This window comes from Carassius auratus, chromosome 48 (genome assembly GCF_003368295.1).
Source record: "Carassius auratus strain Wakin chromosome 48, ASM336829v1, whole genome shotgun sequence".
NCBI classification, from domain to species: Eukaryota; Metazoa; Chordata; class Actinopteri; order Cypriniformes; family Cyprinidae; genus Carassius; species Carassius auratus.
This window is the reverse complement of record NC_039290.1, coordinates 1,249,846-1,276,408: the sequence shown is the minus strand read 5'-3', so window position 1 is coordinate 1,276,408 and position 26,563 is coordinate 1,249,846. Positions and strand designations below refer to the sequence as shown.

Sequence of the window (26,563 nt, the reverse complement as noted above, 5' to 3'; positions counted from 1 at the left end):
TGCATTTGTGGGAAAACACCACATCTTAAGCCACTCGTTTCTGATAAGGATCAGGGTTTTTTGGGGGGGTGGATTGAATTGCCTGCAGACTCAACCGTTCACTCAACCTCTCAGTTTTGTTTGCCTAGTGATTTAAATAGCCAATTATCCTGTAACTATCCAACTCTATCCTGAGAAACTAGGAGAGCTAATAAACACAGCATTCACAACAATTCTGCGAGAAAGACTGGCAGAACTAGTCTTCAAAGTGTCTGTGGTTGACCTAACTTTGAATTTAGACTAATGAATGAAATGTTCCACATGTAAATCAGCAAAGCATTATGAACAAGAAGCTGACTGAAGTATTTGAAATAAGTTTCGTATTCTTCCATAGTGAAATGTGAGGGTCTAACATATTTCTTTTTGTTATTTCGATCTCCTTCTTTTTCCATAAAGTCTGCAATAAAGTCTGAATTTCTCCTGAATGGACTGTGATCTGAATTCTCCATCAGTCTCAGCTTCACTAAACCCCATAACTTCATACTCTGCTGTTTCTAGAACTAGAAGACTTAGTAATTTGTTCTATGTTATGTTTGTTTTTCTCAAAGTTTTGGGATAGTTATTTGTGAGGATATATGAGCTACATACTTCATACTGGATTCAAAATATGTGCAGGTATGTAAGGAGAAGCACCGCTTTGAGAAGCTGATGGAGTATTTCCGTAGTGAAGATGGGAACATTGACTTCATGGTAGGTACATGAGAGAAACTCCAGTATTTTGTATGAGACCAGTGTATATGTGCTTGACTGTGTGGTTTGTGTCTCAGGTGGCTTGTATGCAGTTCATCAACATTGTGGTCCATTCGGTGGAGGACATGAACTTCCGTGTACATCTGCAATATGAGTTCACTAAGCTGGGGCTTGATGACTTCCTGGAGGTAATCCAATGTTCAAACTAATCTAAAATCATTCAGTGTTTAAATAGCCAAGTTAAGTAAATAGGCAAGTTTGTTGTGTAGTTGTCATTTTTTTATTTTTAATACTACTGAATATTTCAGTCACACCACACGAACATTAAGGAATCCCCTGTGTTTCCTTCCAGAAATCCAAGCACACGGAGAGTGATAAGTTGTCGGTGCAGATCCAGGCTTACCTGGATAATGTGTTCGATGTTGGAGGTCTGTTGGAGGACGCTGAAACAAAGAATGTGGCCCTGGAGAAAGTGGAGGAGCTGGAAGAACATTTGTCACATGTAAGAACTACTAGATATGATTTTCTTTCATTATTGCTATGTTATTATTATACCTCATACACTCAGCATACATCAGCTAAAAAGTGTAAAGCCTCAAAATGTTAAATGTTATAATAAATAAAATAAATTGTTAAATTATTATATTTAATATTGAATATTAAAAAATTAATTTCTAAGCACCACTATCATATATATATATATATATATATATATATATATATATATATATATATATATATATATATATATATATATATATATATATTTTTTTTTACATTTGTAATAACTTCCATAAATGTTTACATTTACATTCATAATTTCGGATGAGTAAAATTTCTTTTATTTTTTGATGGAAGTTTCTTTTTTTTCACTAAGACTATAATATATTTTAAAATGTGATTTATTTGTGTGGTGGCAAAGCTGAATTTTCAATAGCGATTAATAATTTTTGTAGAAGTTCAAAAGAATAGCATTTATTTAAAATGTAAATCTTTGTAAATGTCTTTACTGTTAAATTATAATTGTCTTTACTGTTACTTTTGATCAATTTAATGTGTCCCTGCTGTCCCTGTCTTGATTTTCTTTACTGAAACCAAACCTTTAAACAGTAACGTGTATATTATGATGTCATTTTGGATCAATTTTTAAAGAGTTTTATGTTATAACTGTTTTTTGTATCACCACACTCAGATTTTGATTATTTATAATCTGATTTGCATACCGATTGGGCTTTTAAGTGTATAATTCAACAGATAAGGCTTGTAAATCTGAGTATGCAGTCAGTGTAAAAACAAACCTCGGATTGTTCCTCTGATCTCGACTCAGTAGTGGGCCTTTCTTACTAGAAATGACCAGAGAATCACACAAAAATTCTGCTCTTGCTGGGGGAGGAGCACAGAATTCCCCAAATATTCCACCTTGTTGGTAATCTTCACTGTATCAAAAGTGAAAGTGATGTTGCCTCATCTGTTTAGTCTTACTTCTGGGAATACTATCATTGATCCATAAGAGAGTGAGAGAGACAGAATGCAGATTAAAGGGGTATGGAAGAGATGTTTACAGGATTTAGGCTCTGAACTGCCTCTCCATCTTCACTCATTTTCTTTTCATTACCTCTCACGCCGTCATGTTTTCTATCAAGCTCTCTTTGTTTTTGTTCTAGGTGAACGAGAAGCTTCAAGATGTTGAAAATGAGACCATGATGAAGGTAGCAGACCTGGAGAAACAGCTGTTACACAAAGACAAGGAACTGACAGCCATAAAGGTAAGCCTCAATTTCAATCATTTATATCACTTTCACTCGTGAGCTTGACATACTAATACCTCCTGTGATAAGTAATATGAAAGACGAATGATGACTGCGAGTCCTTTAAAAAAAAATTGCATAGTCTTGCATAGTCTGGTTGACTAGATGTCTAAATGTCCAATAACTCTAAGATACCATGGTTTTTTTGGACAAATATGCCTTGTTTTTTTTCTATCTAGTATGGTACCTTCATAGAAATTACCATTAAATAATTAGGCCTATCATCAATACACTGTACTTTTTTCACAGACTGTGATGGCATTAATACTGTGAATCTAGCAAAGTGTTGATATTTTCAATAAAAAAAATAAAAAAATCTTAGAAACACTGTTGAGGATTGTTTCTTTTGCTGTTTGGGTGACTAATGCTATATTGATAACTAATGCTTCTGAGACCCACAGAAATGTGAGGAGAGTCCACAGGATATATCAAAATAGAGGATCACATACAGTATCTGAATTTCTTTAGAAATTTGGCTGTGAGTTACTTTGTTTGTAGAAAGCAGTTGTCATTCATAACCAAACTGTGCATTAACAGGACTGACAACCACTGCACCATCTATCAACCATAGTATTTTCAGTGAATTTATATGTTTTGTGTGGCCTTGTTAGATGCTAGACTGAGAGAAAAGTACAATAAATGTGTTGGAGTACCCTTGTACCCTAATATCCTTGACTGGTCATTCTCATGGTTATGCAGGAGACGTATGAGTCCACCAGCTCACAGGTGCACACACTGCGGCGAATGATTCAGGAGAAGGATGCTGCCTTCCAGAGGCACAACAACATCAAGAAGCAATTGCTGGAGCTGGAGCAGCAGGGCACCATCCGTTTACGCAAGCAGCCTGATGGGGATATTGCTATTGAGGCTCTGGGTGGAGGAGGACTTGTTGGTGGAGCATTGGCTGGAGCATCTCTGGGAGACCTGGGCTTACTTACTGCAAGCATGAGTGGGAGTGGAGGTCAGGGTGTCACTTCACCTGCTCCTATTGAAGCTGTTGCTCCACCTCCACCGCCGCCACCACCTCCACCTGCCCCGCCACTCCCTTCAGAAGGTACTGAGTCTGAGAATAGCCTGGGAAATCATTTGTGTATCTTGTGCGGTGTGTGTTATCAGTTACTGTAGCTGGAGTCATTGCTTGACCAGGAGATCTGAGGTTCTCAGAACTCATTTGATTTCAACGGCAGACAAGGAAACATTTAGATCTGGCACCGGTGTAAACCTACTGCCAATGGAAAACAGATATGTAAGGGTTCCCTTGAAGCTCAAGATTATGGAGACTCTTTTAGAGTCATTGTAGTGCATTATAATCAGAAAAACAAGGCTCAGCTGTGCACATTTAGTACTCTTTGAGTTACAGAGCTTAGCAGGAAAAGGAAAAGCTAAGGGTGTTTCCTTTAGCTAAGGAGCAGTTTCTGCTGAGGAAGCAGCTGGACTGGGACTAACTAAATGTCTATTAAACCCTTGTGACAGTTTGGGAACAGATTTAATAGTAAACATGTATGCATACTTATGTATTACATCTCTTTTATCTATAGTTGAGTGTGTTCCTATTCCTCCTCCACCTCCTCCTCCACCACTGCCAGGAACATCACCATCAGTCATCCTTAGTGTTGGCTTATCAGGTAATACAAAATTAAAAATAATAGGAAATAGTACTATCTTAGCACTTATGTGTTGCAAACAAGATTATCACAATGACAAATCACTCAGGATCTTGTCATATGCAATTATGTTAGTAAATGTAATGTTTATTCTTCTGTTGTAGCCATACGCATCAAGAAACCCATAAAAACCAAGTTCCGCCTTCCTGTCTTCAACTGGACTGCACTGAAACCCAACCAGATCAACGGCACCGTCTTCAACGAGATTGATGATGAGCGTGTGCTTGAGGTGAAATTGAGTATGACTCAGATTCTCACATTATTTTGAGTGTGAAGTTTAAATATGAAACTCTCCACCCATGCCATGTGCTCTTGATTGGTCGTGTAGGAGTTGGATCTGGAGAAGTTTGAGGAGCTGTTCAAGACGAAAGCCCAGGGTCCTGTGGTGGATCTGTTGAGCTCAAAGAGCAAGGTTCCCCACAAGCCTGTTAACAAAGTGCAGCTGCTTGATGCCAATCGCTCAAAGAACTTGGCCATCACTCTGCGCAAGGCCAACAAGACCTCAGAGGAGATTTGCAAAGCCATTCAAACGTACGCACATATACAAGTGTCTTAATGCTCTCAAAACTCTCCTCTGAGATTATTAATATGACCCAATTTCCATGTTGCAGGTTTGATCTGAAAGCCCTGCCAGTGGACTTTGTGGAATGCCTGATGCGGTTTCTGCCCACGGAGGCTGAGAGTAAACTGCTGCGTCAGTACGAGCGCGAGAGGAGACCTCTGGACCAACTCGCTGAGGAAGACCGCTTCATGCTCCTGTTCAGCAAGATTGAGCGGCTTACTCAGAGAATGAGCATCATCACGTTTGTGGGCAACTTCAATGATAACGTCAACATGCTGACCCCGGTGAGCAACTGTAATGTTCAACAAATTGGAAGTTGGGAAATTTTGTGGGTTTTAAAAAAAGATTTTTGGTGAAGAATGACCATCCACATTGATTTTTTTTTTATTGTTGCAAAGATATTTGTGAAAATTGTAAGACCAACATCCTCGTCGTTCCTGGAACAACATTCCTGTCCACATTTTGGGGATCAATTGAGCCACAGATTTATCAATCTGTAATTTCCCTCAGATTTTAGGGGTTGTTAGGCTTGGGGTTAATTATAGGGTTTGTTTGTTTGATGGGATTTTTATTCCTGGAACAAAAAAACGTGGATCTAGGAACATGTCCTTGGCAATATAACAGTCACCCTGATCAAATCACGATTTGACATCTGTTCATTTAAATCTACAGCAACTCAACGCCATCATCGCCGCATCCGCGTCAGTGAAGTCTTCTCCAAAGCTAAAGAAGATTCTTGAAGTAAATGTCAACTTGCTTCGCATATTATACGTTTTCAAAATCATCTGAAATTTGTCTCCAGTTATGCTTAACTATCCATTTTGTCTCCACATAGATCATTCTGGCCGTGGGCAACTACATGAACAGTAGTAAAAGGGGCTCGGTGTATGGTTTCAAACTTCAGAGTCTGGATCTGGTGAGCTTGGGTGTAGAAATGGCTTCAGTGATGTTGTAGTTGAATAACAGTGCTGTTCTCACCCATACTGATGTTGTTCTCTCACAGCTGCTAGATACTAAGTCTACTGACCGGAAGATGACGCTGCTTCACTACATTGCTCTGGTCGTCAAAGAGAAGTATCCCGAATTGACTACCTACTACAATGAACTGCACTTTGTGGATAAGGCTGCGGCAGGTCTGTGTCCTCCATGGGATGTTGAACTGTAATTTAAAATTAGAAATACAAGAATGCAAAAATCACAAATTAAAGCTACACTTACTGAAATGATATACATTTCTTTGGATTTCACTCAAATTGCTTTCTTTGAATTCTTCCGTTACAGTCTCCCTGGAGAACGTGTTGTTGGATGTTAAGGAGCTGGGTAAGGGCATGGATCTGGTCAGGAGAGAATGCAGTCAGCACGACCACGCTGTACTCAAGGGCTTCCTCCAGACCAGCGATACACAGCTGGACAAACTACAGAAAGACGCCAAGACTGCCGAGGTGTCCTTTCTCTCTTTTTCAAAACGCTTTCCGAATACAAAACAAGATTACCTGAATCTCAAATTGAATCCGTTTACAGGAGGCCTTCAACAATGTGGTGCTTTACTTTGGGGAGAGTCCTAAGACCACGCCGCCCTCTGTGTTCTTCCCAGTGTTTGTACGGTTCATCAGAGCCTACAAGGTACTGCAATATATTAAATGATTCACTCAATGGCTCTAGGCACTGCACTAAAGAATCATGAATCTTCATATTATGACAAGAAGAAAACATTTTTTATATCCTTTGGCCATCCTTGTTTTAATGTCTTTCCTGTTGGAGCATCAGCGTCAGAGTGCAGGGGTGGAGTAGCAGACGTTAGCAGAGGGTGAATAACAGGAAGGGGCAGCTGGGCTGAGATTTGAGGACAGCTGCTGTGTTTAGACTGGGCTTTGCCTTCACAGCCTTTAACCCGGACACACACTCATACACACACCTCTTCCTCACATTGTTCTGCTGGTGAATTTATGAGTCTACACGAGGAACCAAAAAAGCTCCAAGATCTTTGTGCGTCCATATTCATATCCCTTCTCAGAGGTTGCTGGGATTGTTTAGATGTGAGGTCGTAGCCTGGATTTTGTGCAGTGTCAGGACCTGGATCACACTCGCCTCACTGTCGGAACTGTGTTGTTGTTTTTTTGCAGGAGGCCGTGGAGGAAAACGAACAGAGGAAGAAGCAAGAGGAGGCCATGAGAGAAAAACTACTGGCACAGGAGGCCAAACAGCATGACCCAAAGGTGAAATCTAAGAGCTGAGAAAAATACCTGAAATAGAACTTGTTTCCTTTAAATATCAAACTAAAAGTTCAGATGCAGAGTGTTTTTTAATACAATTATGCTCATGAAAACATGTATCTTGTTTTCTCACTGCAGGTCCAGGCTCAAAAGAAGCGCCAGCAGCAGCAGGAAATGATCGCAGAGCTCCGGCGTAGACAGGCCAAGGACCACCGGCCTGTATATGAGGGCAAAGATGGCACCATCGAAGACATTATCACAGGTGGGCCAGGCAGGACTGCAATAAACTGTAGGCCAGGGGGCCACAATCACTGTGGTGGTCCTCCGCTCACCACATCAGCAGTGTACTGTCTGTTATGTTAAACAGCGGCCCTTACGGCCCAATCACCACACTTCACAAGTGCATATCCGTTAAAACACTCAGGGATATTCAGAGTTAATAAGATGATTAATTTACCCCAGTCACAAAGTAATTTAATCAGTATTTAATCTCTATTAATGCTTTTTAAGAGATTCAGCAAAACCTGCATTTTACTTGAACATGTTTTTGTTTAACTTATATTTTAATGGTTCAATCTAAAAGTTTACCCATGTATCTTGTGGTCAGGTTTATCATTAGTTAATTAACAGAGCAGTTTTTTTTCATAAAAAACAAATTCCTCCATCTGAGATATACACTAGTGTTCAAGTTCAAGTTTGGGATCTGTAAGATCTGTAAGATACAAGTCTCATAAAGGTTGCATTGATATGCATAAAAATAAAGTAAAACCAGTGATGTTGTGAAATATTATTGCAATACAAAATATGTTTTCTGTTTTAATATATTTGGAAATGAAATGTATTCCTGTGATGGATTTTTTAGCAGCCATTAATGCAGTGTCACATGATCCTTAAGAAATCTTTCTAATATGCATTGTATGTGCTGCTTAATATTTTTGTGAATTGAACAATTCAGAAGAACAGCATTTGTTAGAAATCTAAATTTTTAGTAAAAGTTGAAATATCTGAACTCTCACCTATGATCAGTTTTATGCATTCTTTCTGAATAGAAGTATTAATTTCCTAAAACAAAACGAAATGATCCCTAATATTAGAATGATAGTGTACCCGGTAAAGAAGATTTGATATCTATATTTGTTTAATAGGATTGAAAACCTCTTGAAAAAAAAATCCAGGAAGTTCCAAGGGTCAAAACAAGTGGTTTCTGTTTTAGGAACACATGCTCCTTCTTAACCTCAGATATAACGTTCTGTCTCTGACCTCCCTCCCTCCCTCAGTGCTGAAGAGTGTACCCTTCACAGCCCGCACGGCCAAACGGGGCTCTCGCTTCTTCTGCGATACCAACCTCTTCGACGAGTCCATCTGCTAGCCCCCCAAACCCCCCTCCCAAAAAAAAATGCCCCTAATGCCGCAGGTTGTCCCGTTCTCTTACCACTTGCAAAGTGCATGCATACAACCACTCGCATGACCCATTCTGACACACTGGTTACCCAGCATCCTCTACTAACCTTAGCACAATGGAATAGTGGGAAACACGAGCTGTGGCCATTCACAGATCTGAAACAGGGACCGGCCAAATCTTTCTCAAGAGAATTATGACAAATGGACTGAAAAGTATTAAAGTATCTGTATAAAGTATAATATATTTTGCCTGACTGATGTTTACATAAATGCTTATTTGGTTTAATATAAATATACAATCAGGTTGTTAAAATAATTTTTGGAATGGGTCTTTCTATTTGTCATATTGTCCAGAGAGATTTGGTCTGTGTAACAGTCCTTATTATGTTTCACTTGGTTTGTCACCTGCTAACTCTCATGTTCTCTCCAATAACTCTTTGTTATACCTTTCCAGCAGAAAAGGAGATTAATCTGAGTAAATTTGAGCACAGAATAATTGAAGGGTAAGAAAGGCATCATGGAGCTTCCTGACGCTTTGCTCCTGTCTGCCTTTTTACCGTCAGCTCAGTTGCTTTAGCAGTGCTACATTTTGAAGATTGCTACAATGCTGAAGCTTATGTTGCCAAATGAAGTCTTGTACTGAATATTGCTTTTTTTTTTTTGCATTGTTAAATATATATTTTATGAAATGTATCGTGTCAAAAAATCTAAGTAGCTATATCATTTTACCACATTAGTTATATAGTTTGCATCTCGCATTTTTATTTTTTTTACTAAGAATACAAAATAAAAAAGGTAATTGTGATTTTTTTCTCTCACAATTCCGAGCTTAAGTTGCAGCTGAATCTCTGAATTCTGACTTTTTTTCTCAAATGGGCTTCCGTATTTGTATTTATATCATCTACAGTATTTTTATAGTTTTATATAACCTTATAAAATTTTAGTACAAACTAATGATTGGATAGTACAAAAACATATTATTTTACTAGCATCAATTCTGTTAGCTTTTCTTCAGTAGCCTATTTTCTTATGTCTTTTGGAAAGGATCCAGGAATGAAATCTCTATTTTCTTGTCATCACTGTTGCATGTAAAGCTGTGTTTGTCCGCTGTATCTTTGCACTGTGCTGTTTGTCTACCATGTTTATGTCTATCACATGCATGCGAATCTGTGTTCTGTTCAGCAAGATCTACATGTAATGGTTACTGTATATAGTGGTATAGTGTTTCATTATATATGGAAATGTTATAATATCTTTTAAGACCTCATTTACTCACACTCACTTTTTATTTATTTATTTATTTTTTACGTAAAATAAGTTAATTTGAAGAACATGTGTAGCCAAAGTTTCTGCATTCCTTTAACCTTTTTAAATACAACAGCAACAGTAGCATCCAGCTCAAGTGCTGAGATTGACCCCTGAAACCCTGAGTGTTCTCTGATCTAACTCTAACTCTCTCCCTTCCTCACTCGCAGATCTCCGAAGCCAGCCCTTCCTGCGAGCTGACGCTGTGATCCGGAATGGGTGGAAGAGACCCTAAAGACCCCTAACTCACTCACCCTCTGCTACTCTCCCCCCACTTTCTTCTGAAATGGTATCATCCTGCAATTCACAGTGACTGAGGGAAGTGCGGACCAAACCAGTCTTTGGTTTTAAGGGGGTGGGGAAGTTGATATTTATTTATGGAAATCCTTTTTCTGCACTGGAGGCTCTTTCGATAAAGCCGTAAAAGCACAGACATTAAGGGCTGCCTCATGAACGCTCGCGCACGCAAATCTGAGGAGTGTCTGTAAAAGCTTGCGTTGGCACAGGAAAAATGCTTGTTGTGGTTGACACACAGACAGCAGTAACACTAGCCTGCTGACCCTGAAGAGACATCCAACGGGATCTCACGCCCATTAACGTGGATTTCCTTTTACTGTGCAATGTAAGCATTACTTTCTGAGGTCACTGACTTTCAGGCCAGAGCCTGTTTTGTACATCTCTTTATTAACTATGAACTCAAATTATTTGTTAATCCTATTCAACTACCTGGAACAGGCTAGTCTGTCTCCAGTATTTTAAACCAGGCTAGTACTATGGTTTGAAGAAGTGCCTTTCTTTTGAGTCAGTATTATGTCTTATAGCCAATATTGATGTATCTCAGTTTATACTTGTGTTACTTAATCATTATGTGATATGTAAATATATTCATATATCCAAAAACGCATTGCAACTTTAACAAAAGAGCCAGAACAAGTGCTCTATTTGACTGACCATGTGCCTTGTTTTGATGGTGCCTTCATGACCCAGCTTTCTAAATGTCTAAAAAACATTGTATCAAAACAAAGAGTACATATGTTTATGCCATGCAGTGAAACTTCTCAGAGAATAATGCTCCGGTTTATTCTTTACCCCACAGATTTATGTTGTATATAAATGCATTTTAAAAGAATATCCGATGGGAAGCACTCCAGGATTGTAAAGATATCAATCTTTTGGGTGTGCAGTTTGTACTTGTTCACTCTAAACCAGTTGCCCAAGTTAGTGAAATGAAGGACAGTCGACATGGTTTGTGAGAATTAATTCATTTGGCTTAAACCAACAATTACGTTTTATAAAATGGATTTTATTATATAATATGGCCCTAATCTAATAATTATTCTCTTTGCACTATCATTGAATAAGAGCCGATTATCCAACCAGCGACTTGAACTGAAGTGTCCGTTTTATCAATAAAAATAAAAAAGGGACATATTACCATAAGATTCGAGCTCAAGAGAAGTGTCGATGTAAATTAAACACTAACAGTTTTTGTATGTTCTTGGGAGTTAGTCCTTAGTCTGATCTTTTTATATATATTTTGTCGGATATAAACTAAATCAAGCCATTTGGGAGAAAACACAAAGAACAAGATGAATGTACCATATTGAAAAAGTTATTTGGTTGAAATGGACCAGTGAATGCAGAAGTTAACTGGATATTCTGTCGGAATTTGCAAATAAAAATATTTGAGACTCAATGACTTTGCCTTTATGACGATTTCATCAATCCATTTTTCTTTTCCCCACGGTGTACTGGAGAGTGAATACAGGTGGAGTGGGACTTTGGGGTATTTGGTTTTGTGATGAGTTCTGGATATCATCTTTTAAATTGATGCTAGTGATAAATAATGCGTGCCATTTTATTTATATTCACCTTGATCATATCTAGTACAAGGACAACAATAATTGTTTTAGATCCATTAGTTATCATTCTGTATACATGAACCTTACAAAATCTATTGAGCAACAATTCTTGTCCTTCATTCCTAGAGAATCTGACATTTGCCCGGCCTTTTGCTGGGAAAACCGTTTCTAAACTGACCACTTGTACCCATTACCAAGCTCCAGCAGAGCACCAATCCAGAAACCACTTCTATTTTTGTTCTGTCCACTTTTATTTTTAATATATGTGTTATAGTCTATGGTTCGTGAAGTTCTCTAGCTGGAAACAAAAGAAACAAAGACTGTCGCTCCAAAAGAAGGGCTGAGCCACCATGCATTTCTACTATAAAAAGCAGTTTAATCATTTTGTATACAAAAAAAAAAAAAACATTTGAACCAACAGAACTACAGAAACGGTTGCAGGGTCGTGACACTAATCATCTGTGACAGTAAAAGGCCACCGAGGGCCGCGCTAAATTACATTTGATAGTAAACAGAGCAGACACTTTACGTTAAGTCCAGATACTCGGATGAATACTGTTAACATGTATCTGTTGAGCTGACGCTAGTCTTTTAGCGCTGTTGGATCCATGCATTAGCCTATGGCGCACGGGTTACCTCCATTAGAAGCAGTGGATGCTCGGCCGCAAGCAGGGCTGGCCGAGTCTCTACAGGTCAGGCAGATGAGAATGATGGGAAAAGTAGCAGCAAGGCAGTGAGTTATTACTGGATCCACACAAACCTCAAAGGAATGCAATTACACTTAGAGCACAAAGTCCATAAGACACAGAACTAGTGAACTAAAAGTGACATACAGCTCCCACTGAAGTGGTATGGAACAGTTCTGTTGAAGCCACTCCGCCCGAGAGCAGACGACACTCATCTGCATGTTTCTCCAGGCTGTTTCCGGCATACTGGAAGACATGGCATCAGATGAGGCCCGCATCCTTTGGACGTACCGCTTGCATACACACCAAGGCCACTGATACCCTTGAAAGAGTTCTGGAATGTCCTTACAGTCGCCATCTGATTGGATTCACTCACTCGTTCATTCAATCTACATAGTGCCACACATTGCATCTTTTCATCCATTAAAAAACCGAAAGCTAAAACAAAGACAAGTTATATACTGCTATTCGTACGGGTGTCTGCTTGTATTCCTGGGTATATTTGTCAAGACACTTTGTTAATTATATGTAAAGATCTATAAAAAAAAATCAATCTGTGCAAGGAGTATGACAATCATCAAAAGCGTTGTTCTCTGAGATAACAGTATAGAAGTAAAAGCGAAGCTGACTCGTCCACGTCTCGCAACACTCGTGCACATATATTTGATCTTAACCGTCTGAAATCACACATGGGCCGAGTCAGCATCAGCATCATTCAGTTGGCCGTGCCCCGCTCCCATATATTTCATTAGCAACACTTGGTAAATTTTGCTTTTCCTAAAAGAAACATTGATCTCTATGCTATTCATACAAAAATAAACTTAAAACCAAGCAAAAAAAACAAAAAAAACAAAGATTTCCCATATTGTTTCCCATATTGTTGGCATCTTGAGGAGCACAGAGGTAGTGGATAAATGGAGGGGAAAGGTGAGAAATTAGATATACAAACATCTGAAAAAATGAAAAAAGGGAAGGGAAAAGGAAAGAAAAAAATTTATATAGAAAATGCTTTCTTTTGTTGACCAGAAGGATTTCTCAAAGAATAAAATATAATACTGCGATCACATAAAAGTGTCCTTCATTTTTATCCTTTGCTTTTTTTTCTTTTCTTTTTTTTTTTACATTTTGTACAAGGTTTCCTGCTCTTGTTGCTTTTCCTCTGATGTGTAAAGGCATAGCGGTCTGCGTGAGGGTGGGGGTCCGGCCGTGACTCTACGCCAGCGGGTCTCCCATATCGTCGTCTGCTGCAGACAGCAGCTCTTTCTTCTCGTCGGTGCTGGCCAGAGAGTTACGGCTGTTGTGGGCGCCCATGTACAGGGTGGCATACACAGGGTTGGTGAAGTTTGTGGGCTGCAAGAGAGACACAGATGCAGATAAGATGACAATTATTTTAATGGGCCATTTATGGATTAAGGCTCTATATTAAAATTCTATACTATTTTAACTACATATATAAAAAATAACAATCAACTAAAAACTAAGTGAATTTATGTAATACTAAAATTATAATATACAGTATGAAAAATGAATATTCAAGACAAACTTTTAGACTGCAAAACTGATCAAATATTAATAATCTCTCCCTCTCAAAATCTATTTGATCTCTCTCTCTCTATATATAATATATATATATATATATATATATATATCTCAACTGATACATAAATCAATCAAGAATAACTAAACAAACAAACATTTTATATAATTACATAAAAAATAAAATTTAAATATAAAATATTTAAAATGTAAAATAATTATTTTATAATGTTGTGATTTTGATTTGAATGATATTAGACAATTATTAAATGTATATTATATTAAAATTATATTAAAATGTTTTAGATAAAACATTTAATATATTTAGAACATTAAAAGAACAAAGAACATTTCTGAATAAACTAATAACAAAATATACAATTTAAAATATACAATTATAATAAATAATATTCTAAAAATGGAAATGACAAATCTCGTACTTAAAGGGATACTCCACCCCAAAATGAAAACTTGAGAATTAACCCTTTAACATTGAAGCTGTGGCTTTAATTTTAACACCTCCATGTTGAGAAAGATAATGTAGCTCTTGAGCGATTAAGCTATTTATAGTTTATAAAAATATGCGGGGCAGTGCTTAAAAGCCTGTTCCTGAATGTCTGATTGCATGCAAAGCATGATCTGTGTGAGTGACTGAGTGCGTGTGTGTGTGCATAAGATACACAAGACACTGCATTAGTTTAGAACTCTTTTCTTTTTGTTAAAAAAAGTAGAAACAGTGGAGTATCATTTGTGCAATGATAACCTACCGTCATTGTTAAGATGATTTTTTTTATATATTAATATGAGTACATTACAATATAAATGTATTAGAATGAGTCAATTATTATTTATGGGCTTAAAAACAAAATGCAAACAATCAGAATGTTGTAGCTGGTGGGGAGTGCCCAATGTCAACATTAAACACATGCCATTATCTATATTGTGGTACAGTTATGGAGGGCCTTTATATTGCAGAGGTCAACTGCTTATAGTTAGCACTGGCCCAAGCTTTTAAGGGGTTTGGAACGACATGGGGGTAAAGTGCTTAATGATAACATTTTTCATTTTGGGGTGGAGTAACCCTTTAAGACCCCTACCAGGGGGTTGGAGAATAACATTAAGGTGTAACCTTATCTGGATCCAAAGTGAAGTCAGAGTCCAGCAGCTCCCCTGCATCATCATCAGGCTCTCCTTCGTAAATCTTGTACGATGGGTTCCCAATCTCAACGTTCATGGCTCCGTTGGTCATTCTCTGGTGTTGGAATCCCTTGGCTCTGTGGACACAAACAGCAGTTAGAAGCTACATCTTTGTCCTAGCTTCTTCGCAACACACCTTTGCAGGTCGAGCCGAGGCACAGGGAGTTACACTCACACAAACACACAAAGTAGCCTATCTCCAAGCAACTCACAAACATAGAGACACAGCTACATCCACCAGGGTCCATCCTGCCATATAAACACATGTGCAAGAAGCCATGACACTTTGAGGAACCATCCATATGCTTTCAGGTGGCGACTGCCAGCCAGAGTGAGCAACTCTGCAAGGTCTTAGAGAAAGCTGGATTTCCAAAAGACATGGTCCACTACAGTCAATGAGGAGCCAAACACTTCAAGCACAGTGACACTGCTCTCATAGACATATAAACGGACACACGTCTACAGCATGTCAAAAGGAGGAGTGAGAGAGACAAGATGCAGCCCAGTGCTGCGTGAGGTCTAGCACCAAACAGTTGATCTATTTTAGCTGTCGTCAATAGATCCCTGTGTTGAAACTGGTAAAAACCACAGGAATACCACAGTAACAGCACAGGATCAGGCAGGAGAAGCAGGGACAAAGAGATGTAGAGTATGATGATGGGGGAGGAAGAGAGGAGAGGATGGACTAGGATGGGACCCTGCAGTTATAGAGTCAGAGTTACCGCGAACATCTGGAGCTGGGCTTGCCCTGCCTCACAGACCTGAGAGACGGAAAGATGCAGTTTAACCACAGAGAGAGAGAAAGTGAGAAAGCTGGAAATTGAGTTTAGTATTAAAGAGGAATGTAGAGGAATTCATTCTCTAGGTTTTCAACAGGGTACTGAAAGGGGTCCGCTAATTATTGTATGAGCATAGACTAAAATTGTAGGGAAAAAATACTGTATTCAATACAATACATGTAATCAATATAAAATGACAATTATAAAATAATATAAAACAATTATATACAAGAATAATTACATGTAAAATATTTTTTATCAGCCAAATAAAAAACTTTATGTATAATATATAATCATTATATTAAATAAATTACCAAAACTAAAGCCCTTGAAGTGAAAAAGTAAAAGACCCCTGCTCTACAGAAAAATTAGGGAGATAACAGGATTTTTTTTTCTTATTTTGATCAATAAACAAAATAAGTTTGGCTATAGTCCTAGAGTGTCTAAGAGTTCCTCTGTCCATGCTGAAATTGATATACTGTGTGTACTTACCCACGCATTCTTTTCTTGTACCACAAGATGGCACCAACTACTAACAGTGCAAGTAAGAGCAGTAATATCACTGGGATGACCACAGATGAAGTATCTACACAAAGAAGAAACATGCATTTTTATTGCCCAGATTTCTTCATAGCAACAGGCATACCTTAACTTCTCAAACTGAATCTGAATCTGAGAGAGATCTAAAGAAATGCTGGCACTTACTTCCAGAGTCTGAGTTTTTAACAGGGGCGATATAGAGCTTACAGCGGAAACCTGACCAGCCCGTGTGACACCTACATAACACACACACATACACACTTTACATCACTGGTAATCTTTACAGTGTTTAGTTCAAACGTGGCTATTCTATTGTCGTCGCAATTCTAATAGAGAATCTTGTAAATATGTTTTTAAGATCATGCTACAGACAGGTTTGTAAGCTATCTCAAGTACAGAACTCAGGACATTCATGTAGATCATCTTTTATCTGGGGTACCACAAGGTTCAGTACTAGGCCTAGCTTTGTTTTCCATTTTCTTTATTCTGTTTGCAGTCTAATTTTATTTTGTTTTATCTATTGGTGTTTTTTCTTTTGAAATTGTACCAACAAAACATTTGCAAGAACGTAAAAGCAATTTATTTTATACAGCTCTGTCCACTTTACCTGCACTGTGGCAGCTTAGAATGAGGGTCTACAAAGCACTGGCCCTCAATGCAGAAGTCATCACAGGTGTAACAGGTGGGCCGCTGGATTTTATCAGCGCATCTACACAGAAGAACATAAATTATCATAGCACCAAAATAAACAGTACACAGCTGATTCAAATCCATATTTATACATCTCATTGCTGGAAGACTGAAAGATCAGTTAGTCGAATAGGCTGGTACGTACGTGCATATTATTCCGCCGCGTAGCACTTCACACTTGCCCTTGCCACAGTATTCACACTTGCTCAGCTCACATTGAGGACCAAAGAACAAGTCAGAACACTGACACTGCTTAGTGCCATTTATCATCTCCATACAAGTACCTCCATTCTTACAGAAGTCCTCACACTGACCTGCACAGATTGATTTTAGGTAATGTATGCTTCAGTTATTATTAAGACTTTTGTTTGTATGCAAAAAGCTACTAAAAAACAACATTAGGACAATTGAGATTTTATAAATGACTGAATCCTCTGTTTAGGGTGACAAGTAATTAAACTCACTGTACTGGCACTGGTCACCCAGAAAGCCCTTTGGACAACGGCAGGTTGGCTGGTTGCCCTGGCTGACAGTGCAGTTGCCCCCATTCTGGCAGTAGTTGTTGCAAACGTGCAGGTTACATTTGGGGCCAGTGAAACCAGTCTGACAGCGGCAGGTAGGAGCACCTGAAGAGAGGAAACAGAAAGTGTTGCTGATGTACCTTCCACTCTCAATACCCATGACTGAAGTGCCCTTGAGCAAGGCACTGAACCCCCTATTGCTCGCCGGGTGCTGGATATAGCTGCCCACTGCTCTGGGTGTGTGTTCACGATGTGTTCACTTCTCACTTTTGTGTGTGCACTTGGATGGGTTAAATGCAGAGCACCAATTCAGAGTATGGGTTACCATACTTGGCAAATGTCACGACTTTCTTACTTTCTTTCTATAGAGATAAATGTGCAGAGCCCTGGCCACGATGGCACAATGTGTCGGAGTATGTGTACCTGTGCGTGATGGGGAACAGGTTCCTCCGTTCTGACAGTAGTCTCTGCACTGGTTGATTTCACAGCGTTCTCCACTGTAACTGGTGGGACAGCGACATTTTTGCTGGTTCCATGCATTGACGAAACAGCTGCCGCCATTCTGGCATTGAACATTACATGTAGGAGCTAAAAGAAAAAAACGTTATAGATGATCACCTGGATGAATATTTAAGTTTAAGTTTTAAGAAATGCCTGAGAAATTTATATATTCTCATGAAGTATCAGAATTCTTTTTTTCATGCATGCATTCAGTCAAGCTCAAAAACAATTTATACACAATATTTACAATGATTTCTGAATAACTGGTGTGATCAATAAAATGTTTATTCTATATTTCACTGTAACAAGTGGCTTCGGCATTGCTCTGGCTGTGGTATAAAATGAAGTAGTAGGAAGTGTTACTCGAAATAAAACACTTTTGAATCAATCAATGTTCTCCATTTATTCCTCTTCACTCCACTCCGTCACAACGCACGTTCAACAACAACCCCACAGCCCGGAACTTCATAATAAGAGTCCCTTTTTAGTTTCAATAAACTGGCATGTGAAATACTAAACAGTTTTCAGCATAGAGGTATAATGTGCGTTAACACATTTTATAATGTCTTAAACTTAACAAACTCCCACTCTTTAAAAAAAAAAAAAAATCTTTCAATTTAACATACTAACAGGCCATATGGAACAACATTCTAGAACAAAAATACGACCTAACATATTTCAACAAACTCTCCAGTCAAACATAAGAACAGACTTTGTTTTAATTCAATTTCCATTGTCCTTCACTCAGTGCCTTGAGTAACTGACAAGTTGATGCTCCCTTTTTGGTAAGACAGTCTGCAAGTTGTTCTTTTGTGTTGCACCACTGTATTCGCTCAACTCTCTGTGTTTGGATAAGTTCTTTGATACCACTTATCTCCAGGCGGAGTCTTTTCTCAGAGACTGGCTTTGTGGACTTAATTGCATCAACAAGTGAATGATTGTCAGTGACACAGATTATTGGTAGAGCATGTTCAGCATCACCAGTAGTTAGTTCTGAGAACAGTGTGGACAGAAAAATAGAATTGTCAATTCCATCAGACATTGCCAATGTTTCACCAGCAAGTGTACTCCGCACAATCCTTTTGACTTTCTTTGATTGCCAAGAAAGGGGAGAGAATTTTCCATTTTCTCCCATTAAAGTAATCAGGTGTCCTCCTTGAGTGCCTCCATCTGAAAGATTTCCAAATGAAGCATCGCTGAACACAATCATCTTAAGAGCACTGTCTCTGCCCAAGTGTTGGAAATTTAGAATTACCTTCTTGGACTTAAGTTTGCACACTATCCGGTTTGCTTCATGGATTGTCTGCACAGTTGCATTTTTTATGTTTGATGTCAAGTTGCTAGCATCAAATATGACATCTGGCCTGCTCTGCCTTGCCACCCAGAGAATTTGACCAATTTTGGACCTGAGCTGATCCTTTTCCTCCTCACAGAGAGGTGAGTCTTGTTCCACAGCTCGTGAAGGATCCATATGAATGTATTTCATGTGCTGAATGTAGTTTTCCTGGTGTATTTGTACTTTTCTTTCGACAGTCACAAAGTCTATTCCCACATAACAGAAGTGATCATGTTCCTCACGACCAACTTGGAAAACAGATCTTAGATGTGGTATTATGGTTGTTGAGAAACTTTGTGTGCCCCCCCATATGAAGTCATCCACATGACAGGCAAGTACCCCAGTTACAGTGCAGTCCTGATCTAGCCAATAAAAAACAGCTGGATCAACCTTGGACATTTTTCCTCCTGCTTTCAGCACTATGTCTTTTACTCTATTGTACCAGTACAATGAAGCATCTGCCAGACCATATACACACTTTTTTAGCTTCCACAATGTTCCCTCACATATAGCCTCAGGGGGAGGCCTGATGTAGATGTCACGTGACAGTTCTATCCCCTGCAGAAATGCAGACTTTATATCCATGGAATGAAGTGTCCACTGTTTTTGACAAATAACTGCCACCAGCAATCGAAGAGACTCAGAAGCACATGTGGGAGAATCTTTTTGTAACTCTAACACATTTAACTCCTCAAAACCTCTTGCCACCAATCGTGCTTTAGGTACTAGTCCAGTTAGTGTTTCCTTAAGAGTGCACACCCATCTGGTAGAGATGCACTTTTGTCCCTCATCCTGAACTTCCTCAAACACACTGTTGTCTCTCCAACTCCTCATCTCTTCTTGTTTGGCTAGGTCGAAGGATAGATCTTTTGTTATCAGTACATCCTCACTGACAGTTGTGGCACTAACATCAGCAACATCGGGTTCCATTTGAAGACAGTCTAGACATGATACATCAACTGAATCTTTACTGCCTGCAACATTAGTTGGTTCAATGAGCAGAAGGTTGTACCAGTTTTTGTATTTGCCAGTAGCTTTGCCTGCACGCCCTAGTACTTTTGCTGTGTGCAAAGCCCCACTATCTCTGTCTCTGTATTTTAGAACTTGCCCTGTTTTTAAATGGACATCAGTTCTCCGCTCTGTATCACTTTGTGTCACTACATCATCACTTGTGTGTTGTGCTGCTACATTCTGTCCCATAGTGGGTACCCCTGTGTCCTCAGTTTGCACTGAACTCTGCTGTATTTCAGTTACAGTTTCTGTTCCCTCCATGTTGTTGACAGCAGCTCCTGCTATCTCCTGTCTTTGCATGTTGTTTGTGTTAACTTCAGCATCATCCCTAATGACATGTTGATCTCCACTGTCTGCGTTTACTTTTTTTAGTCTGAGATAATGTACTCTAATGCAGGTTCCTCCATGTCTAACAAACACCACTGCACCATCCTGGCCAATGACAACTCCTGGTCCTTTCCACTCTTGACAGTCAACTCTCTTGTAGTACACTTTGTCACCCATTTCATATTTTTCATCTGTATGACGCAATTGTTTACGTAGTGCTCTCCGTATTCTTTCTGAGCATTCTGCTTCCGTAAACGCCTTTCTTGATGCATGTAGAGCAGAGATGTGTTTTGCCACCCACTCACTTTTCGTTGTGCCCTCTAAAGCTGGGGGCTTGTCGGTTAACACAGAGGGCAGGTTGGGATTCTGTCCAAACACCAGTTGATGAGGACTGTAGCCATGAACATTTTGCATGGTATTCTTTGCCATAAGAGCCCAGTCCAATGCAGTGTCCTAGTCACAGCCGTTACTTGACTTCACTTTCATTATGATCTCTGAAAGTGTTTGATTGTGTTGCTCTGTAAGACCATTGCTCCATGGGCTGTATGCTGCTGTTGTCTTTATTTCTATATTGAAGTTTTCTGCCATGTCTCTAACCTCATCATTATTAAATTCTCCCCCATTGTCACTAAAAAGTTTCTGAGGTGGACCATGGACACTTATCCAGACATGGACAAAGTGTTTCACTATTTCAGATGACTTCTTTGTGGTCAGTATGCTGCCTGCACTAAATCTTGTGAACTGATCAATAATGTGGAGATACCACACACCTGGTTCAAGTTCATGTAGATCTACTGCAACAGTTTCATTGTACTGAGAAGCTAGTGGTAGACCAACAGCAGGCTTTGGTTTGGTCTTACTGTATCTTTGACACGTTCCACATTCACTCACAATTTTCTCCAGAATGACACTACATTCTGCATCTTTATTTCCTGAGCTAGTAAGAAGTCTCTGCAATCTGTCATCAGAAGCATGACCAAATTGTCTGTGAAGCTTCATTAGGATTTTGTGTTTTTCTGCTAAGCTCATTTTGTCTGATATTGTCAGAATTTCCTCAGCACACTGACTTTGTACATCCGCATTCTTTTGTTCCTCAAGAGTGACATCTTCAACAGCAACCAAGACACAGTCATCACTTTTAATGTTTTTTTTTTTATTGTCCATAATGTTTACACAGTAATGACCAGAGCTTGTAAAGTCAAGTTTTACAGGTTTACTGAACATTACCGCACTGTCATTTTCCATATCTAGCACTGTCCCTGCTCTTTTCATGGATGCCTTGCTTAAGAGTAATGGAATGCTCGCTGGTACAACTTCAGTTTCAATATGACACCTAGTTTGTCCAATCTTTGCAGGAATTTTCAATTTTCTGTTGGAATAGACCACTTTTCCATCACCAAACTTAAAAGGTCTGTGACTGTGAGTTTCTGTCTTCCTCATGTCTTTTATCTCATTTTGGCTTAGTTCAGCAATGTAGTTATTTATCCATTCCTGTCCACACACAGTTCGTGTGCATGCAGTGTCTATTATTGCTGAGCCAAAACACTCAGTCATGAATATTTCTGCTTCAGTGGGCGAATCTTTTGTATACAGAGTAATGTTGCATTCCTCTATATCATCTGCTTTACAATCTTCAGTCAGTTTGACTTGCTCACCTCGGTGTGGACAGTCTTTGGCCCAGTGGAATGTGCTTTGACAAACAGCACATTTTGATCTGCGTCCATACCTGTCCAGAGGGTTAGTGCCAGGCAGTGGTGTCTTTTGCTGAACATTTTGGGACCATGGCTTGCTCCTTTGTCGTCTATGTTCTGTTACATATGCTGTTTCCTGATTAATTCCCACTGTAGAAGCAGGCTTTCCTCCGAAAATCCTCTTCAGTGCTGACTTCATTGACGCAAAATCCAAATCTGTACATGCTGTCAGCGCTAACTGTCGATCTTTCACTTCCAAGCACGCAGTGTCCAGCAGTTTGAATGCCAATACTGCATCGGGAAGCTCCATCTTATATTTACGCATCCGTGAGTATCGCTGTTCAAAATCAATTATATAGTCTGTCATGGAAACACTGCTATCTCTCACAATCCGATCAAAGCTCGAGTACGCCTCGTAAACTTGGTCCTTTTCTTCTTTAAGAAACAAGTCATCGAGTTTCGTAAGTAAAGTGTCCATGCCAGTGTCCTTATTCAGATCGTCTACCGGTATTTCCATCGCCGTTTCTCTCGCTCTTCCCGAAAGCGCCAAAGCCACAGCAAGCGCCTGCTTTTTTTTCTCGAGGTCTGTAACTCTAGTCCAAATCGCGACTTCATTCTTCCAACTTTCATAGGGTTTTCCTTCATCAAAGGTCGGGGGTACTCTGTAGTTGCTAACCATCCTCTGCTACCAATGTTACTCGAAATAAAACACTTTTGAATCAATCAATGTTCTCCATTTATTCCTCTTCACTCCACTCCGTCACAACGCACGTTCAACAACAACCCCACAGCCCGGAACTTCATAATAAGAGTCCCTTTTTAGTTTCAATAAACTGGCATGTGAAATACTAAACTGTTTTCAGCATAGAGGTATAATGTGCGTTAACACATTTTATAATGTCTTAAACTTAACAGGAAGTAGTGTAAAAGCAGTAGTAGACTGGAGGGTCTTACTTAATGGGGACTGGGTTGCTGGCGGCACCTCTGTACAGGTACCGTTGTAGGGGATGTGGTTGTTAGGGCATGTGCACACAGGCCCACTGGGACTGAGTAAACACAACCATTCACACTTCTTCCTATCACATGGGTTAGTCACTGCAAAAAAAAAAATACACTTATTAGCTTGCGGTAAAAGACTCACATTTGCAATCAGATCCTAAAAAATGTGTCCAAACCACACACACACACTTTAACAGACACTCACTCTCAGGCTGTTTGTAGCGGTGATACAGGACTATGTCAGTGGCGTGGTTGATGCCAGTGGTCAGATTCTCTGCCTGACCTTTGCCAAACTTATTAACCCGGAAGACAAAGTTATTGGTGTAGGTAACTCCATAAATGTAATCCTCAAAGATGTCAATGCTGAAGGGGTGGAGGAGATCTGTAAGAAAGAGGGAGAAGCTGATTAACTCCTTGAATGGAAGTGTATATTTTTTTATATACATTTTAGCTGATACAGTCATGCTTGAGCTTTAACACCAGAGCATAACAGTGTTACTGAACTGTTTTTGATGTTGGATACAGCCACAACAGGGTCAGAGCCATCTAGACGCACACTGCCGATCATAGAGAGCTTGACATCTGCCCAGTACAGACGCTCATTGAAGTAGTCCACTGCAAGACCTGTTTTAGAGTAGACATGGATTTAATTTTAATACATTGAACTTATTTCTTGGATACAGATGGTTAAAATCAGCTTTGCGCTGGTAAGACCTGTAGGCCACTGGATGTTCTCATGGACCAGGGTTTGTCTGAGAGTCCCATCCATGGCTGCCGTCTCGATCTTTGGATGATTCCCCCAGTCAGTCCAGTACATGGTTCTGAATTATGAAGCAAAAAGAAATGAATATCAATGAAATAATCTATTTGAAGCAACAGCATTAATAAAAACAAACAGTATAGAAGCATGATGCTTCTTACCCTCTCTGAGGATCCACTACAATGGCATAAGGCTCATCAATCATGCCAGAAATCAGCGTCTTCCTGTGCTGGCCTGATATCTGAGCAACCTCGATCACATCACGTCCCGAATCGGTCCAATAGAGATTACCAGCGACCCAGTCTACCGCGATTCCACGTGGCATCTTCAAACCTGGAATCTGAAGAGGAGACGGGGAAAAAATTCTGAAAAGGTTTCGCAAACATAAAGTTGAATATTGAACACTGAATGCATTGACTTACATCGAGGTTGGTGATGCTGCCCTCGCTTTGCCTCGTGTTGCGGTGAGAGTTGGACATAGGACCTGATGGTGAGGATGGAGAGGGGAGCTGGAAACAGGAAATGCCAGACGTGTGCCAATTGGTCCAGAAAATGCGGTTGGTTTTGACGTGTAAGTCCATGGCATCAATGCGCACGTTAGCGTCGCCCTGGAATGTCTGCTCATAAACCCACTTGCGCATATCGAGATTTAGACTGCGGATCTCGTTATCATCCGCAATGTAGAGGACCTGTTTACTAATGTTCTGACCTGCAGGTGGACAACATTTTTTTTTTGATAAGTGATTCCGTCGGACAACTCTTAAGTGAGGCTTTTAAAGAATAAAATCAGCACATACTGTCAGCCTTGCATGTGTTGTTAATCCTGGTGAAGTATTTGTGGCAGCTGCACTTGTAGGAGCCCTTGGTGTTGTTACATATGTGAGAGCATACGCCGAACTGCTTGCACTCATTCTTATCTAAAACACCAACACAACAATTTAGCAAATGTTGACCTGCATGTTGCAGTTGGTGATAACCTCCAGTGACATAAATGGCATCTTTTTAAGATGGCAGACCATGTACCTTCACAGGTGTTGTGTCCAACGCTCTGGAAACCCTGTTTGCAGGAACAGAACGTGTCTGTGCCGTTGGAAATGCAGTGAGCCTCATCGCCATCTCCACACATAGATTTGTTACTCTTACAGTCGTTCAGCATGGTGTCTACAAACACACAGACGGACACAAAGTCAATTCAATCAGGATTTAAGAAGCCTTTCTAAATATCAAACTATAAATTAAAAGCAGATTTTATCCACAAACATTGACACTGGCATTATGACAAGCTATTTAATACTGATGGTGAAATGTGTTGACTAAAATACTGGAATACAAATAATTTTAAGTTTTGTTATTTTTTACTATCAATTACATTTTAGGATTTCGCTAAATACTTCACATGACATTGTCTTGAACCAATTTTGTAACTACAACTCCTTTATATAGTGATCGTGGGGTTCCTGCACGATGCTGAACCATAAGGTGGCAGCACCTCACCTGTCTTGCAGCCAATCTCATCTGACCCGTAATCTTCGCAGTCATTAAAGAAGTTGCACCTCAGGTTGGCAGTGATGCATTTGCCATTGCTGCACTTGAACTGGTCTTTATCGCATGTGGATGTGTGGTTTCCTACGTAAACATGAACCATGTCGCAAAGGTCATGAAAACACTCACTGAGGCTGATACAAAATCACTGAGACTTGCCAGAGCAGAAGACTCACCACAGTTGGTTTCATCTGAATTGTCTCCGCAGTTGTCCACACCATCACAGCGCTTTCCACTCCAGAGACACACGCGATTATTCCAACAACGGAAATTTCTAGTGGGTGGGCACTGGAAGTTTCCTGAATTACAGAAAGGAAAGTGTTTACAGTCTGAGCTTACCATGTATTCATGTTAGCTTTCTATTTATCGCCAACCCAAAAAAACTGCAAATATATTGTAAATATTTGTCAGGGTCGCTGATCATTTTTATTACAATTCAGTTGTGTGTGTGAGTTCTTACTGCATTCCTCAGGGTTTTCATCAGAGTTATCTCCACAGTCATCCTCCCCATCACACTTCCAGGACAGGGGCTTACACAGAGTGTTATTACACTGGAACTCATCATGGGGGCAGTGCCGCGCCACTGAGAGAAAGAGGAAAAAACATGAGACACATGAGATTGTATTTTAAAAAGGACACCTGACACATTTATTTATATCTATATAGAAAGAAGCAGACATGCATACTCACCAGAACTGTCACAACTCTCTTCATCACTGCCATCAATGCAGTCAGCATCAGCATCACAGTGCCAGCGAAGCGGGATACAGTGGCCGTTTTTACACTGGAATTGATCCTCCTCACACTTCAGCTCACAGCCATGCTAAGAGACACAACAATAAATTATTTAATATAATTATTACAATTATTTAATATATCGTATTATATTAAAATAAAGTGCTG

At 39.5% G+C, this 26,563-nt stretch overlaps 2 protein-coding genes across 7 annotated transcripts in view; one reads left to right on the top strand and one right to left on the bottom strand.

Annotated features, from left to right (window-relative positions):
* Positions 1-11,378, top strand: part of LOC113065452 (formin-like protein 3) — a 37,480-nt gene extending 26,102 nt beyond the window's left edge. For 2 of the 5 annotated variants that reach the window (XM_026236697.1, XM_026236693.1), the window contains 18 exons: positions 655-729; positions 807-917; positions 1,082-1,231; positions 2,394-2,495; positions 3,237-3,591; positions 4,076-4,162; positions 4,306-4,430; positions 4,530-4,732; positions 4,813-5,047; positions 5,436-5,504; positions 5,599-5,679; positions 5,767-5,896; positions 6,045-6,205; positions 6,285-6,386; positions 6,887-6,979; positions 7,115-7,238; positions 8,254-8,390; positions 9,853-11,378. In XM_026236697.1, the coding sequence (XP_026092482.1) occupies positions 655-729; positions 807-917; positions 1,082-1,231; positions 2,394-2,495; positions 3,237-3,591; positions 4,076-4,162; positions 4,306-4,430; positions 4,530-4,732; positions 4,813-5,047; positions 5,436-5,504; positions 5,599-5,679; positions 5,767-5,896; positions 6,045-6,205; positions 6,285-6,386; positions 6,887-6,979; positions 7,115-7,238; positions 8,254-8,345 (2,295 nt within the window). In that variant the 3' untranslated portion in view covers positions 8,346-8,390; positions 9,853-11,378. Of the gene's footprint in view, positions 1-654; positions 730-806; positions 918-1,081; positions 1,232-2,393; positions 2,496-3,236; positions 3,592-4,075; positions 4,163-4,305; positions 4,431-4,529; positions 4,733-4,812; positions 5,048-5,435; positions 5,505-5,598; positions 5,680-5,766; positions 5,897-6,044; positions 6,206-6,284; positions 6,387-6,886; positions 6,980-7,114; positions 7,239-8,253; positions 8,391-8,831; positions 8,881-9,852 lie in introns of all 5 variants that reach the window. The other 3 variants (XM_026236695.1, XM_026236694.1, XM_026236696.1) reach the window with 3 other exon arrangements.
* Positions 11,379-11,899: 521 nt separating this feature from the next.
* Positions 11,900-26,563, bottom strand: part of LOC113065447 (low-density lipoprotein receptor-related protein 1) — a 100,357-nt gene continuing 85,693 nt past the window's right edge. The window contains exons 70-90 of one of the 2 annotated variants that reach the window (XM_026236688.1): positions 26,351-26,483; positions 26,121-26,243; positions 25,837-25,959; positions 25,613-25,744; positions 25,142-25,279; positions 24,916-25,035; positions 24,541-24,827; positions 24,280-24,458; positions 24,073-24,179; positions 23,863-23,982; positions 23,564-23,740; positions 23,314-23,454; positions 17,917-18,081; positions 17,437-17,598; positions 17,118-17,286; positions 16,890-16,991; positions 16,448-16,518; positions 16,235-16,328; positions 15,686-15,724; positions 14,896-15,040; positions 11,900-13,580 (exon numbers count right to left, since the gene is read on the bottom strand). In XM_026236688.1, the coding sequence (XP_026092473.1) occupies positions 13,443-13,580; positions 14,896-15,040; positions 15,686-15,724; positions 16,235-16,328; positions 16,448-16,518; positions 16,890-16,991; positions 17,118-17,286; positions 17,437-17,598; positions 17,917-18,081; positions 23,314-23,454; positions 23,564-23,740; positions 23,863-23,982; positions 24,073-24,179; positions 24,280-24,458; positions 24,541-24,827; positions 24,916-25,035; positions 25,142-25,279; positions 25,613-25,744; positions 25,837-25,959; positions 26,121-26,243; positions 26,351-26,483 (2,865 nt within the window). In that variant the 3' untranslated portion in view covers positions 11,900-13,442. The remainder of the gene's footprint in view (positions 13,581-14,895; positions 15,041-15,685; positions 15,725-16,234; positions 16,329-16,447; positions 16,519-16,889; positions 16,992-17,117; positions 17,287-17,436; positions 17,599-17,916; positions 18,082-23,313; positions 23,455-23,563; positions 23,741-23,862; positions 23,983-24,072; positions 24,180-24,279; positions 24,459-24,540; positions 24,828-24,915; positions 25,036-25,141; positions 25,280-25,612; positions 25,745-25,836; positions 25,960-26,120; positions 26,244-26,350; positions 26,484-26,563) is intronic. The other variant, XM_026236687.1, reaches the window with a different exon arrangement.